At 41.0% G+C, this 17,068-nt stretch overlaps 1 protein-coding gene across 1 annotated transcript in view; it reads right to left on the reverse strand.

Annotated features, from left to right (window-relative positions):
* LOC135932616 (hereditary hemochromatosis protein homolog) overlaps nucleotides 1-17,068 on the reverse strand; it is a 68,717-nt gene that overhangs the window by 15,369 nt on the left and 36,280 nt on the right. Inside the window, exon 8 of the mRNA XM_065470108.1 lies at nucleotides 10,466-10,475. Within this exon, the coding sequence (XP_065326180.1) occupies nucleotides 10,466-10,475 (10 nt within the window). The remainder of the gene's footprint in view (nucleotides 1-10,465; nucleotides 10,476-17,068) is intronic.

A 17,068-nucleotide genomic window follows, 5' to 3' on the forward strand; every position in this document is an offset into this window, starting at 1 on the left:
CTACTCTCTGGTCAGCGCCTCAGGTCAATCAGGTCTCACGCCTCCAGACTCACAAAGAGCTTCTTCCCCTGGGCTATTCGGACACTTAACAAACACTTTTTCTGCATGTATATTCTATTCTATTCTATTCTATTCTATTCTATTCTATTCTATTCTATTACCCAGTACATTTTTCTAGCTGATCACAATACTTGTCGGGTAAAGATAAGAACCTGTTTTAAATATTTTTACAGTACCATGAACACATTTTTATTTATTCAGTTAGCCACTGATTAAAATCTAAAAGTGTCCTTTGTCTAGGTGTCTGTTGTATTGAACTACAACTTCCAAACTACAGTTGGAAAAACTCTCAAAAATGGAGAGACATAAGAGATGTTAGTTTTAATATCTTGGGAGCAGTAATAATAAGTTTCTGCTAGCACTCACTGGGGAATTCTCAGCTTCTTTTATATAAACAAAGTAAAACAACACACAAAAGGATGTGTGTAGCATACCCTGCATTTCACCCTGGGAAAGATGTGCAGGGGTAGTGTCGCTCTAATTTAGTGTTGGCTCTCTTTGCAGTATCACTTCATCTTATAACACAAAGTTTTGTTTTGTTCTGTGTAGCTTCTCTGTGTAGTCTATCTAATGAAAAACTTATTTAATAGTGCAATCTTCATGTCATTTATCCAAAGCATAGACTGTTGATTCACTTGCTAATTATTATGTGTGCCTATGCCAAGAGGCACACATATTACTATTCGTCGGATTTATTATTATTATTATTGTGTGGATGCCCTCAAAGGGCTTCCACACTATTGAGTTCCTGTTTCTCTTTATTCTTTATACTTTATTCTGGTTGCTTCCGTACGTTTTTTGCCGTTTAACTACTTCCTCAGTTTTCAGCCGATTTTCTCAGTTCAAACTCTAAACTGTTCTGCTATTTCTGCTAATGTGTGCTATGACTTTTGGTGTTTATTACTATTATACTTTTTAAAATATTACACTTTTTTCCTTTAATTTGTCCCATTGAAATGAATGGAAATCTTCAGAAATTCTACTAAAACTTGCTTGTTTTTGAAACTTAACTACTTCCTCATACTTTCACCTAGAAACTCCATTCAAACTTTAAAATGTTCTCAGATTATTGGGCTATTCCTGTATGATTCAGCTTTTTCAGATCTTCTACCGTTTTAATCTTATACCTCTTTAAGTTTTCAGTTGCAAAATTGTGATTTATTAGAAAATACATGCGTTGTTATGGTTGCTATGCAATTAACTCAGAGTGTGCACTTGTCCTTTCTGAATTTTCTCTTCATGTCTGAACAACTTCTTGCTACTCGCTCAATTTCCACTCAACCCCCACAAATTATACATCAAAACGTAGGAATTTTTGCTGGCTTTCAGAAAATGTCACTATCATTGTTGTGGGATTTATAGAATTTTTGCAAATCTCCTCAGAGCAACACAAGGTCTTAAAATGCTCCATAGAAAGTCAATGCAGAGTTTGTTCAAAATCAGCGCTGGATTTCTCTAATGAGAGGCATTTTCAAATCGTCATATCTCCTTAACGAAACAAAGTTGAGGCATGACGCTTGTGCCAATATATCTTCAGACATCCCTGATGCTCACAATTCAAGAATTTGTTCCTCACCTATTACCGTTTGGCCATAAATTACACTTGTTTGAGGGTAGGAAATTTGTCCCTCGCTCAGATTTCTTCAGATTTCAAACTCTGGAAATGAGGCACTTTTTTCTCTCGTCATATCTTTTTGATGGATTTCAACAGAGACCTGAAAATGTCCATGACTGTTCACCAAAGTCTGCTGTTTCTTACGGTGAAAGAATGATTTTGATGCTCCATATAGATTTAGAGTTACAAAACGTTGTTTGAGGGCAAGTCAAGGCAGTTTTGCTTTGCCTCTACTCAGTTACAGTGTATTACAAGTCATATATCTTCAATAATTTATATCTTTTCTCTGGATTATGAAGACCTGCAGATTCCCCCATCTCTTCTGAATAAAACGGTGTCAGAATGAGCGTTCTAGCCCCTACGGTTAAGAAATTATGGCCATTTGTTCGAGGGGAATACTGAATGTGAGAAATACACTGAAGAAAACCCATAGCTCTCTCTGTGTCTGTGTGTATAAGGGCTGATTACAGCAGGTGCAGCCAATTTAGCTGACCTAGATATGCCAAGCCCAGACTCTCAACAGCCCCTGTACACTTTGCTCTCTGTGTATGTGTGTGTGTATCAATATTTCTCCCATGTTAAAGTATTACTTCTCCATAATAGTATTTGTGCTAAATCAAAGTACTTTTACTACATCTTAGTACTTCTGCTCAATCATAGTATTTCTGCTGAATCATAGTATTTTTGCCATATTATGGTATTTGTGATAAAGCATTGTATTTCCACAAAATAACAGTATTATGTACTGTTATATTATTACTGCTCATAGTATTTCTGCCAAATCATAATATAACTGCAAAATAAAGAGTTTTCAGCCAAATCATAGTGTTTGTGCTAAATCCTAGTAATTCTGCTCAGTGATATAATTTCTGCTATGCTATAGTGCTTTTTGCTATATTATAGAATTTCTTCTAAATCAAAGTATTTCATGTAAATCATAGAGCAGTTTTTACAGTCATCTTACTGTTAAGCCATAAATTACGTTTGTTTGAGGGGTGGAAATCTGTCCTCCCTGGATTACATCAAGGCCAAAACATTGTATTTGTACAAAGTCATAATATTTCTTCTAAATCATGTTATTTCAATCAAATCTCAGGAGTTGTGCTAAAACACAGTATTATTACCAAATCATAGTATTTGTACCCAAACATATCTGTTCAACTTATTTAACTCTTCTCAACAGTCCAACACCTCTTCTTCACCCCGTTTCAGCAGAATTGAGTTTTTTCACCCCTTTTCAGCACAAATCCCAGCTATTTCAGGTGTTTTCAACTGAAATCTCTCCTATTTCTAATTGCTGATGTCTTTGTTTTTCAGCCGCCCGCCCCCTTTTCCAGGTGGCGCAATCAGTAATGACACGGCTCTGCAGCTCAAAGGTCGTGGGTTCAATCCCACCTTGGTCAACATTTTTTTTTCACTACAAATTTATACACTATCACAGACCTGTAATTTATATTGCTAATTTTTTTCACTACAAATGAGTAGTACAAAAACATACTATGTCTGCAACATCACAGTATATCTGTTATGTTATAGTATTACTACTAAATGACATTATTTCTGCCAATTCAAGGAGGCTGACTGTTACTAAGTGCATCAGTGTACATAGGTCATCTCTTGTGTTGGAGTGCCCTCTTGTGGCGCATTTTGGGTAGTGCCTTAGTAAACGTGAACACTGCATCTCTCTCATCATATCTCCGCGACGGAGGTACAAAGAGCTATGAAAATCGCAGGCAAAATACACCAAAGTCCGCTGATTTAGCCAGTACAAGAATTATGCTGCTAGCCCTCCTGGTTTTTGAGTTACACAACGTTTTGTAACACCAAAAAACGGCGCTTTTCGCCTCTCACCGCAATCTATTTCTGATTCCTGATCTCTTAGTTTTTCAGCCGCCTGCCCCGCTCCCAGGTGGCTCAATCAGTAATGACACGGCTCTGCAGCTCAAAGGTCGTGGGTTCAATCCCACCTTGGTCAACATTGTTTTTTTTCACTACAAATTTATACACTATCACAGACCTGTAATTTATATTCCTATTTTTTTCACTACAAATGAGTAGTGCAAAAACATACTATGTCTGCAACATCAAAGTATATCTGTTATGTTATAGTATTACTACTAAATCACAGTATTTCTGCCAATCCACGGAGGCTGACTGTTACTAAGTGCATCAGTGTACATAGGTCATCTCTTGTGTTGGAGTGCCCTCTTGTGGCGCCTTTTGGGTAGTGCCTTAGTAAACGTCAACACTGCAAAGAAGTGGTATCAGACTGGTTTTGTAGTGGAGGAATTTGTTGCCAGTTTCTTTCATCTTTAATCCGTATTCATGTTGTAATGTAGTAGTACCACAATATGGCATAAACACTATGTTTTGGCAAAAATACTTTGATTTGGTATACTTTAGCTTCTTCACCCCTTTTCAGCAAAATTTTCATGTTTTTTTCACCCCTTTTCATCACAAATTCCAGCTTTTTTGGCTGTTTTCAGAAAAAAAAACTCTTTTCAGGAGAAACTCTGCTGATTCATCTCTTTTCAGCGCAAGTTTCTGCTTCTTTGCCTCTTTTCTGCAGAAATTCTGCTGATTCACCTCTTTTCTGCAAAATTTTCAGCCTTTTCACCTCTGACTGTTACTAAGTGCATCAGTGTACATAGGTCATCTGTTGTGTTGGAGTGCCCTCTTGTGGCGCCTTTTGGGTAGTGCCTTAGTAAACGTGAACACTGGTTTTTTTTTCAGTTTTTTCACCACTTTTCAGCACAAATCCCAGCTTTTTCTGCTGTTTTCAGCAAAAACGTCTTTTCAGCAGAATTCTGAAAAGAGTTCTGCAGAACTCTTTTCAGCAGAAATTCTGCTGATTGAACTCTTTTCAGCAGAATTTTCACTTCTTTTCAGCCCAAATTCTGCTTATTCACCTCTTCTGCAAATTTTTCAGCCTTTTCACCTGTTATCACCACAAAATCTCAGCTGTTTTCAGCAAAAACCTCTTTTCAGCAGAATTCTGAAAAGAGTTCTGCAGAACTCTTTTCAGCAGAAATTTCACCTCTTTTCAGTCCAAATTCTGCTTATTCACCTCTTCTGCAAAATTTTCAGCCTTTTCACCTCTTATTAGCACAAATCTCAGCTGTTTTCAGGAAAAACTCTTTTGAGCAGAAATTCTGCTGATTCATCTCTTTTCAGCGCAACATTCTGCTTCTTTACCTCTTTTCAGCAGAAATTCTGCTGATTCACCTCTTTTCTGCAAAATTTTCAGCCTTTTCTCCTCTTATCAGCACAATTCTCAGCAGGTTCTGCGCATTTCAGCAGTTGTCCGTCTCTCCACCTCTTATTTGTAAGAGTGAGTTTAGCTCAGTGAGCTGAGTGGCTACCTTCAAACTGGGAGGGCCAGGTTCGAATCCTGCTCAGGCCAAGGTTTTTTTTTTCACCACCATACAACTTTTTGCAACTTTTCATCTTTTTCAGCTTTTCAGCAGACAGCTTCAGCGATAAGGCATCCACACAGCATTTTCGCAGGAAATGCAGTTTTTTCTAGTTATTATTATTCTTCAGTTTCCGCCTGAAATTTTGCAGCGAATCTCGCCTCGCAGTTTTGAGACAAGCTTCATATATGTTACCTCATTTTGTGCGGCTGGATCAGGAATGGTGTGCTATGACTTTTGGTGTTTATGACTATTATAGTTTTTTAAATATTAATATTTTAGTGAAAATTTTCCCGCGCTTCTCTGCCAAACAGTTTTGACAATAGGGTTACATATGTTAGATCATTTTGTGCGGCTGGAGCTGGACTAGTATGGTATACACTTTTGGTGTTTATGACTTTTATAGTTTTTTAAATATTAATATTTTAGTGCAAATTTAGAAAGATTCTTCTTTTGGCGCCATAGAAACAGACTTCATTTGTGGTGTGTTGGCTCCATCTTTTGGTCCCACTGATACAAATTTCAAACTTCATTTGTGGTGTGTTGGCTCTCTCTAGTGGTATGCCGGGAGTAGTACGGCCTGTCTACCCTTATTTGGATTACCGTAATGATGACAATATCAACGGTGCGCACAGCGTCGCTGCTTTCAGGAGCCATTGGAATTTTTAAGGTTGCGCAAATCATTCAAAAGTTACGGTAATGCTTGGTGGAAAACTCAATATCCCACAATTCATAGCACGCCTCTGCCGAGTCAAACAATGGCGGCCATCACTTAGTTTTTATTTTCCTCTTAATACTGTTTCTAGGTCACAAAATAAACTTTTAAGATATTTTCAGGCGAGAATATAGGTGTGTAAACTTCAAATATCTGCTCATTTTGTCAAAACATCCCATATTAGCGACAATGTTCTGACGATGTCGTTTCTGCTTGAGGCTAGCTGGCTAGTGTGGCTAGCGCGGCTTTGCTAACAAGCTACAGCCGGCCTGGATGACAGTGAGAGCGGCTTACTCTGGTTTCACACCCGGTCCTTCGTAAAGTCTCGTGGTCACAGCTGGACTTATTTTAAATAAATAAATGATTTATTTATTTATTCATTTTAGTAACGGTATAAACAGTGAAAGGTGGTGGATTGGCCAGATGTAAACTTCAAATATGTGCTCGTGTTACCAAGACATCCCATATTAGCTCTGATGGTTTCGGTGCCTGCAAAGAGCTAGACAGCTAGCTAGCTAACTGGCTGTCTTTTTGACTCAGGGTCATAGCTGGACTTATTTTTCGTTTTTATGAGCCGATGAGGGGTTTTTTTTAGTAACGGTACAAACAGTGAAAGGCGGTGGATTGTCCAGATGCTGGTCGATGTGGAAAAAATAACTGAGTTGTTTGGTGGTCGCTGACGCGGAGCTACAACCGAGGGCAGCTATCCACCGGTGTGTGTCAGACAGAGCATGCAGGGAACGAGGCGGCGAGGCGACCGCCGATCAACCGGTGGTAGATCGTGGATCAGGGAAACCGAAGGCAGGAGAAGCAGACGGCTGCCGGTCAGAGCGTGAGGTGAACTGAATTTCAGGTAAGAAGTTATGAACTGCACTCTATTTGGGTCAGATATAAACCGAGTTTAGGTGTAGTTTGGTGGAAACCAGGAGATGACCTTACCGAATCATCAGAGCTGAACTGGTGATGGAGAAACAGGTTTACCTTTTTTTTAGGTGACATGAATGAGTTGAAGGGAAGTTATGAACTGTTTCTGAGAGAAATAAACACCAAGCTCCTTTTTTATTTAGCTGACAGCTGGTAACTGTGCAGGGGCGGATCTAGCAAAGCTTTTGCCAGGGGGCCAGGTAGGGCATCTTACAACCAAAGTTTGTATAATAATACACAAGATTGGCTGTAGACCATTGTTAATCATTCAGAACACTGTGTAAAAATAACAAAAAACAAAAAGTGAATGCAAAAGTGCATAAATATTTATTTTACATGATTGATGTGTGTGGCGGGGCGTGGTCTGCAGTGCCGCTGCAGGGGAGGTGGACCCACCTGAGCGGCATCTGCAATCACGCCTCTCTGGCGTAGTCTGTGCTCTCTCGGCTGTTTTTTGGGTGTGTGTCAGGCTGTGAGTTGAAAAGCTACAGCCGGCTGTGTGGGTACACCAACCATGTGTGAAAAGTGGTCCATAACGTAATGCTTCAAAGCGTGTTCATGCAAACATTGTCGGGTCTGCCGTGGTACAATGGGACTTCTGCTCATGAAACTATGTGCACAGCGTCTGCAAATCGGGGCTGTACAAAGTCACTTCATCTTTACCCAAAATTGTAAGCTGTCATCTGTGAGGTGCGAGCGGTGTTTGTTTTTACCATAGTTCATGGTGGAGAATGGCTGCTCTGCTGAGTTTTGCTCTCTGTAGCTGTATGAATGGCAAACTACACTGTTTACCAGCGGCATAGGCACACTTAAAATTTCTTCTGAAATTTTCGCTTTCTAGTATTTACAATACTCACTCACTGTGTCTTTAGGCTTAGCTCGTAGCTGACTCGCTAGCAGCATGGCCTCCTCACCATCCCTCCTGCATTTTCTTCTTATTGAATAGAATAGAATAAACCTTTATCATCCCACGATGAGAAATGTTGGTGTTACAGAGCTCTTACAACAAGGGAAAATAAAATATGAAAGGAAGACACAAGGTGGTCCTATAAACATAAGGAACCAAAGTTCATATATACTGGTAACAATGTACAGAATATGTATAGAAAAAATTGAAAAATTGTTCGGAGATATGTATGAAATGTACAGGGTTATGTATAAAATCTACAGAGCTATTTATAAAATGTACAGTAAACAAACAAGCTGGTGAGTAAGATGACCAAAAGAATGTTAAGCTGTATTTTAGAGTCTGACAGCTGCTGGTAAGAATGACCTGCGGCAGCGCTCCTTCCTACACTGTGGGTGTAAAAGTCCACTGCTGAACGAGCTGCTCAGTGCTCGTACAGTCTCATGCAGGGGGTGGGAGGTGTTGTCCATGATGGATGTTGTTAGCTTAGATAACATCCTCTCCTCCCCACCCTGCTCGATGGACTTCAGCGGACAATCCAGGACAGAGCTGGCCCTCCTGACCAGTTTGTCCCTCTCTGCCATTCCACCACTCCAGCAGACCACAGCATAGAAAATAGCAGACGCTACCACAGTGTTGTAAAATGTCCTTAGGAGTGTCCTGTTCACCCCAAAAGATCTCAGCCGCCGAAGCAGGTGGAGACAACTTGTGTCAGATGTTTGGTTATTCCTTGGCTTCCAATAACACTGTGAGGAATCATGTTTGACCAGGACATGTCCTCCAATGCACATATTAAACAAATATTTAAGACTGCTTTCTTCCATTTCCACAATATCTCTAAAATTAGAAATATCCTGTCTCAGCGTGACGCTGAAAAACTAGTTCATGAATTCATTACTTCCAGGCTGGACTACTGTAATTCATTATTATCTAAGTCCTAAAACCTCCCTGAAAAGCCTTCAGTTAATCCAAAATGCTGCAGCAAGAGTACTGACAGGGACTAGAAAGAGAGAGCAGATTTCTTATATTGGCTTCCCTTCATTGGCTTCCTGTTAAATCCAGAATTGAATTCAAAATCCTGCTCTTCACATACAGGGTCTAGAATAATCAAAAGACTATGTGAGTGAAGTTGCCCTGCCCTCATCTTCTTCAAATCTAACAAAACTGATGCCAAACGTTTGTGCTGGTTTGTGCGGCAAAAAGTTTTGTTTGTGCTGCTTTTGTTTTAAAGATATCAATAAAGGTTTCTAGAGGTCATCCAAGGTCAACCAGCCCCTTTCTTTCTTGTGAAAAGGTTGTGAAACATAACCCAGTATTGGATTTTTTTTTATCATGATCACACTCTTTAAAAGAAAAAGGTAAAAGTAAACTTATAATAGGTAAGATAAACTATGCAAGCTATCCGAGAAAAAAACTTTATTTGGAAACTACAAAACTTGCAGAATATTGTAGGCACACTTCCTGTTAGAAAAACTAAATACATGGAACTGTCGAGCCTCTCAAGTTTAATACAATACTTACAAAAATAATTGCTAGTTACAACATAAACCAGCACAAACGTAGCACAATTGATTGACACCAATTTTGTTGGACCTTGGATGACGTCTAAAAACTTTTATTAATAATACAAAAGCAGCACAAACAAAACTTTTTGCAGCACAAACAACCAAAAACGTTTGACATCAATTGTGTTTGATTTGAAGAAGGTGGAGAGACCAACTTCACTCAAGTAAAAAACAAACAAACAAAAAAAAACTATATAATAATTATAGATCTATATCCTCAGGAGGCTTGGATTCATCAGAATGAGACTGCAGGTATTTGCGTACATCCTTCTCAGCATCAAATTTTATTTCAAATGCTATCCCATAGCAAGGGATACATTTGTTTATGAGGATCATTTGGGATAGCTGTGGCAGTCACTGTGAATGCTATAAACATCGACACTTGTATGGAGTGCTGCAGGACAGCTGCTCTGTCCCTGCCAGAGAAAAAGATAAATGGGTGAAACACTGATCAGAGGGCTCATTTTCTATATACAACCCCAATTTTAATTGCTTGGACATTGTGTAAAATATATATAACATCATAATGCAATGATTTGCAAATCTCATGAGGCTGTATTTTATTCAAAATAGAACCTTTGAACATATCAAATGTTCAAACTGAGATATTTTACTGTTTCATTAAAAAGTACATTAATATTAATTTGGTGTTTGCTAGCAGCAACACATCTCAGTAAAATTGTCTTGAAAAGACAACATGCAAAATCCACACAGAAAGACTGATGGTGGAATTGAACTCAGGACCTTCTTGCTGTGAGGACACAGTGCTAACCATCACACCACTGTGCTGCACCACACCCAAGTAGCATATATGAAAACCAGTAATATCTTGTGCATCCAGCAAGCGGTGCAGTGCTAATGGAAGTTGTATTTTTTATGATCAATCGTCCACCTGGGCCTTTCTATCTGAATTCTAAGACTTTTTATCGGATTTAATTCTCAGCATACCAGCAACATGGCATTTTTAAACCAGTATTAAATAAAATTTAGAACACATTCACTAATATAAGTCAATTTACACTTGCATTTGATCTGTTAAACCAATTCCCTTGTGTTATAATTGCTGCATAGCTGCTGATATTTGTGATATTAATAATTTTAAGTAGTGAAGATGGAAGAAGAGATGTTAATTAAATATTTAATTAACTGAATTAATTGAAAGTTCCAGAGGACCAGCAACAGCTGGAGCCCTGGGAGAAATGAGTGATCGTCTCCAAGGACAGCTCTAACCCAGACAGTGAAACTGAATGTGCGGTCAAGAATCACGAAATATCGCCTGAGTGGTGGGATCGAGGGTTTGGAGAACATCGATGAGATGCCATCTGAACTTCAGGTTATTTGTGTAACCCTGGTTTTCAGGGTAGCATGAGTGAGATGTCGCATCATGGGATGCGCCTCCCTGCATATTCCTCAGAAGCATGGATTGCATTTGGCCAATCCTGACTGGTGATTACAATGAATGTCACTGACACATTTAGCGGAGGCAGCAATGCTGTATTCAAAGACACATGCTTTAAATCACCCTAGTTTTAGAGGTTCAAATGGTCCAGCATCACTCCATACGGCTCCATACACACAACAGGGGGTTTCTGGGGCAGGGGGCCCTTGCAACACACTTTGGAACATGGCAGGTGAACAGGGAACATCCAACTTCTCCTCCAGTCAAACAAGAGGGGGCTGTCAGGCTGAGCACTTCCTCTTACTCACCTACTGAATGACGGAACTGATGTTTAAATCAGGTCCTTCCGTGGCCGGCCAGCCCTGCCCACCTCCTGCTTGAGTGTGGGGCTTCATCCATTTTAGAATCCTGAACTTAGTGAGAGGCAGGGTGACCTGCTGCTCAAAGGTCTGTTGTGAGGAAAGAGGAGGTGTTGGTTCAGTTTTCTGGGAGAGGCGAAGCCTCATCCTCTCTCTTCCTTGCCCCACATTTCTGCTGCATGGAAGCCAAAGCAGTCCTGAAAACTCCGTCATGCATGTTCGACATATCCAAAATGTCCTCCTTCTCACTGCTCACAGAAATTAGAGGCCATCTTCATCCAATGCAAAGCCTTATACCAACCTTGCGAGCTAACGTTTATATTCCTTGCGATGCTAAAGCTAGCTCAGCACCCAGGGGGCGTCCATATTGTTGTGGGGGACTTTAATAAGGCACATTTGAAATGTGTGCTCCCCAAATTCCACAAACAAATTGAGTGTCCTACCAGGGGGGGCAAGACAGACAAGACAAGCTACAGGACTGCTTTGATCTGACAGACTGGTCCATCTTCAACAACAACCTCTGCCAGGTGTGGAGAAGCATCCAAACTGTAGCATCAAAGTCATGGAGGAGCTCAGTCTAATAGCAGTGGGGAAGAAGGAGTTGTCAGGATAGAGTCGGGATGTTCTGGATTTCACACTTCTAAACAGTGGCAGTGCTAGCCTGTTTGGTGCCCTGGGCAAACACCCCCTCTGTTGGCCCCCTATGCTGTTGCATGCTGGGGCAGCAAGTTGAGGGTCACAGACGCCAACAGACTAAATAAACTGATCCACAGGGCCAGTAATGTGGTGGGGATGGAGCTGGACTCCGTTAGGGTGGTGTCTGAGAGGCAGATGTTGTTCAAGATAAAGACAATGGTGGATAATACCTCCCACCCACTTCATGACATACTGGCTAGTCACAGGATGACTCTTAGTGAGAGACTGAGATTACCCACATTGCACCACTGAACGATACAGGAAATCATTCCTGCCTGTGGCCATCTCCCTGTACAACTCCTCCATCTAACACACTGTAAACACTGCAATAGTTACACCCTTTTTACACACGCTCTTTTCTACTCTGGGATATTCTGGTGAATTTTCTTGATATTTATTTATAATCACCTCTGTTAATCCTTGATATTTATAACTGAGTGATCTGTATATATTAGTGCTATTTCTTAAATGTGTCAAGTCTGTAACACAATGTATTATTTGGAGTTTAATCTGTTACTGTTACTATTTTTACAATTTTTTCTTGGACCAACTGTAACCCACATAATTTCCTTTAATTAATAAAGTATTCTGATTATGATTGTTTCAGGATGACCTGCCATTATCCAATGACACATCTGCTTACCTGTATCTTTTGCTCATTTCTCCTCCTCTTCTTTTCTCTTTTCTAAACTGAGCACCTGATGGCTTTGAACTTTTCTTGTCCATCTTCCATTTGTTTTAATTTTGCACTTCAGAACACCCATCCCACAACCCGAGGATCACCACAACATAACCTAACAGACCTACAGCTTAGTTCACAGATACCTTTGTCCAGGGTTTATTTCTGCTATTTCGCACAACCCAGGATTCAGACCAGGAATACACGATGGGCTTGGATTTACAACATTATGAATGAAATGTGCTTTATTTGGAAGCAGCCGGCCCCTCCCCTCTCGACGGGTTGTGTGTGAGACTTTAAATCATCAAACTGTAAATTATAAATTTTAAATTGTTATTGATCCCTTTACCCCTGGTCCTAAAGTGTATATTTATTGTCTTACTCTTCTTATATGTATTGTTTGTTTACTTGCACTGTTGTAACTGGAGCCTCATCGTCTCGTCTCTGTATATACTGGATTGTATGTAGCGGTGATGATAATAAAGTTTATTTTGACTTCAGCAGCAAGCAGGCGCACGGAGGGCTCTCACGCTCCCTTTATAGAATTTCGAAAAAAACAACAACATTGGTGCAAATTATAAGTCTGTATCATAATGTCTGGTGTTTTCGTGTTTGTTGGTTTGTTTTTATTTTGTTTTATTTTGCGAGTTGGTTATTAGATGCCGCTCCAGCCAGCCAGAGAATCCCCCGTCGCCCCGCCCTCTCCTCCCTGTGCCGCAAGTAGTGCTGTGCGATACTGCATATTTTGGTATCTATCCGATACCAATTAAATACGGGCCAGTATCGCCGATACCAATACCGATACCGGTACTTTTCAATAAATAAGGTGGATGCGTCATTGAATTGCTAAATCGCAATTAATTTTTATGAGCTTAAGTGTTTTTTGTGATGTTTCCCTTTTTATTATTAAATAGTTAAAACCCAGGACATAATTAAGAGAAATAATTTATTTATAATTAAATTAAAAATGCTTTATTATTGTGGCAGGTCGTGGTCTGCCGCTGCAGGTGAGATGGACTCACCTTCACGGCATCTACAATCATGCCTAGCTGGCTTAAAACCTGTGCGCTGCTTGTGCTTTTGTTGTTTTTGGTGTTGATGTGTACAGCTGGCAGCAGGAGAGCTGCAGCCGTTGAATGTACTGTCACAGCACCCGTGTGATTACTGTAAGGGTGGACAGCGCGCGGCTCGCGGTGAGCCGGAGGCTGGCGCGCCAGCGGGACCTGCCAAGTGGGGGTCGTGCCACGCCCGAGGGTGCCGTGCTGTCCGCTTCGTCTCCTCCAACAGAGGGCCGTCTGCCCAGCTGCCAGTGAGCCCCGGCTCACTTTCATGCCTGCTGCTTCCACGCCACTGCTTGCCACAGCAACGGCAGTTCCAGGGCTTCCGCTGGAGGCATGGCCGACTGCCAGAGTGGACACTTCCCCGTCGCTGGGCCAGGGCATGGGGCGCCGATGGTCCGGGCCGATTCCCTCGTCTGCTCGCGGAGTGGGGAGTAGGTTCGGCCGGATGACTCCCCGGCCTGAAGCGGGCGATGGGGGTATGTGGCGGGGCGTGTTCTGCGATGGCACTGCAGGTGTGGTGGTGGTGATGTGTACGGCTGCGGGAGAGCTGTTACAGCAACTGTGTGATTATTATAAGAATAAATGATGCTGCAAAGCGATGGCGATCTTTTTTTTTTTTTTTTTTGAAAAATCCTAAGTGCAAGCAAACCAGTAAACAAATTAAAACAAATACTCTTGATAAACTATAATACAAAAATTACAATTAAAATTCTCAACAACAAAAACAACTGGTAAAAATATGATTAATATGTAAACAACTTAAAAAAACCCCAAAGTGTCTAAGTCACCTGAGGTGACAGCGCAACACCGAAACATAAGAGTGGGGGAGAGGGAGCAAAGTGTGCCTGCTCTGCTGACACAGGAGCGGCGCAGCGTTGTAAATGAGCAGAACTCAAAGTAAAGAATCGATCTCACCAGGCTAGAATCGATACGATACCGATGCCGACTTGGTATCGATACTATCGATATTTGGATCGATCCGCCCACCACTAGCCGCAAGCAGCAGGCGCACCTCGCAAACGGAGGGCAACCTTACTCCCAGCAAATGGGCGATAGAAAACCGATCAGTGCCTATGCCATCTCGAAAATGCGCTGGCTGATGTCGGGGCAGCATGAGTACGAGTAACCTTTTTTTGGGAGATGCCCGTGTTGCCGCCCCCGCCATGATGCCGCCCTGGGCAACCGCTCGTGTTGCCCATATCAAAAACTGCCACTGCTTCTAAACCTTCATCCCGAGCGTAGAAGTGTGAACAGGCCATGTTGGGGGTGTGTGGGGTCTTTGAGGATGGAGGCAGCTCTCCTCTGGACTCTCCTATGGTAGATGCTCTGCATAGAGGGCAGCGGGGTCCTGATAATCTTCTCCATAGTTGTTATCACTCTCTGCAGGCTTTTGCGGTCCACAGCTGTAGTTCTGCCGTACCATGAAGTGATGCAGCTGGTCAGTGTGCTCTCCACAGTGCAGCTGTAGAACCTGCTGAGAATCTTGGCCAACATACCAAGTTTCCTCAGCCTCCTCAGGAAATACAGCCGCAGCTGAACTTCTTGACCAGCTGTGTGGTGTTCAGTGTCCAGGTGAGGTCCTCAGTGATGTAGACGCCTAGGTATCTAAAGCTGCTCATCCTCTCCACTTCAAGTCCCTGGATGAACAGCGGCTGGTGAGGCCTGGTCCAGGGAGGATGCCATCACAATCACACTTCACAGAGTGCTTGAGCCATTGCCAGAACAGGAAGAGCTATGTGAGGATGCTCATATTGGACTACAGTTCGGCATTCAACACCAAAATCCCAGATTTGATTTCAAAATCAAACTGAACCACCTCCACATCCCCTTTTGCCACCTGGTCCTGGATCCAAGACTTCCTAACCAACCAGCCTCAATCTGTGCAACCTGACCCCTACCTCCCTGGGCTGTGCTCTCAGCACCCTACTGTATGCCCTGTACACTTATGACTGCACACCAACCCACCCAACCGATGTCATTGTCAAGTTAGATGAGACAGCCCAACCACAGCATACTTGACAATGACATCGGTTGGGTGGGTTGGTGTTGTCATGGAGCACCCATAATTTGTATATGTACAAGGATAATAAAGGCTATTCTACTCTGTATTAATTAATTTGTATTGTATCCTGTGAGAAAGTGCATCAGTAAATGAAAAACAAAAAGAAAAACAGTTCCTGTCTGAAAGAGAAAAATATTTAAAAATTAATTTAAAAAATGTAGAAATTTTAAAACTTTTTAACAGGATAAATCTGATATTAAACTTTTTTTACTGTGCAATTTTCATACTATAGGTTATATTGCAACTCCTTTCCACTATATATCACTGAGAGTGGAAAATAAAATTCCATTGAACACAACCCATAAAAAATTAATTTGTTTATATCTTGTTTTATGTCATTTAAACTTAAATCACAGCTAAAATTGAGTTTATAAGGTTTAGGCTAAAAGAGCTTACATATTAATCTGAACAAAAGTAAAAATAGGTGCTAAGGGTCAAATGGGAGTATTGTTACAGCTGAAGATTTAACATTTTGCTTACCTGTAAATAAATCACAACAGAAGAAAAGCAAAACAAAACAACCTTGATCTTTTTTTCTTTATCCTTAGAGATGCGGACTAAATACATAAATATGGTGGACTGTCACAGGCTGGGTCTCTGACCCAGTGTTTTGAATGTTATTTTGTATTGTTGAGATTCTCATGTTAGGTTTGTGTAGTTTGTGTGTTGTTATTATTATTAAGGTTTTAGTTGAGGCTAAGCTTAGCCATTTGTTATCATCTGTCTCCTTGTTTTTTTGTTTGGTTTCTTGTCTTGTCTGTCATGTGTTTCAGGTCTGGTAAGCTGGTGTTGTCATGTCTAAGTCTCCATGTTTCCTGTTTTATTTTGAAGAGGTCTTGTTTTCTGTGTTCATTGTTTTAGTTTCACTTTCTCCTGTGGTGTCATCATGTTAATTTGTGTCAGCTGTTTCCCCATGTGTTTCTCTTCCCATCATCACCTCCTGTGTATTTAGTCTGTGTGTTTCCATTCGTTCCTCGTCACGTCATCTGTATCTTTCCCCGCCATAGAAATCCTATTTAACTCATAGTCATCATAGTTAGTCTATATTAGTCTAGTCACAGTGTCATAGTTATTTCATAGTTTTCTTTGTTAAGTCACTTCTCAGTCTAGTTGTTGTTCAAGTTTGTTTCTCGCTTTGATTTACGTTTCAGCCCGAAATAAAGGCTCGCCTTTTGTTAGAATTAATTCCGTCTCCTCACCTGTGTCCACACCTGGGTCCTCCACACCCACTCCACATGCTACGAAACAGTACTTCATATATTTGTCCGTAGAGCATTTACTCCTGGTTTCTTAAGAGGTTAGTTCTCCCTCAGTGTTCCATCCCCTTGAGTCAGTCCTCCTGTATTAATGTTCATTTATCACATGTCTGTGTTTCCCCAGTAAGTTTTCTCACTTCCTGTTGTTTTGAGAGTTATTGTTCCTTTTGCTTTACTTTGGACTTTCTTCCTTTTTCTCCTCTTCTGTTGTGTTGAAGAGGCAGCTGATCATGTAAATCCACACCGTAGACTGCGCCACTATCTTCCTCCTCCAGCACATGAACTGAACTGCCAAGCAGGCAAACTAACAACTCATAGTAGATAAAAAAAATCTCTGAACCGGTTCTCTGCAAAAAC

The sequence above is a fragment of the Pelmatolapia mariae genome, linkage group LG22 (assembly GCF_036321145.2).
Source record: "Pelmatolapia mariae isolate MD_Pm_ZW linkage group LG22, Pm_UMD_F_2, whole genome shotgun sequence".
Taxonomy (NCBI): Eukaryota; Metazoa; Chordata; class Actinopteri; order Cichliformes; family Cichlidae; genus Pelmatolapia; species Pelmatolapia mariae.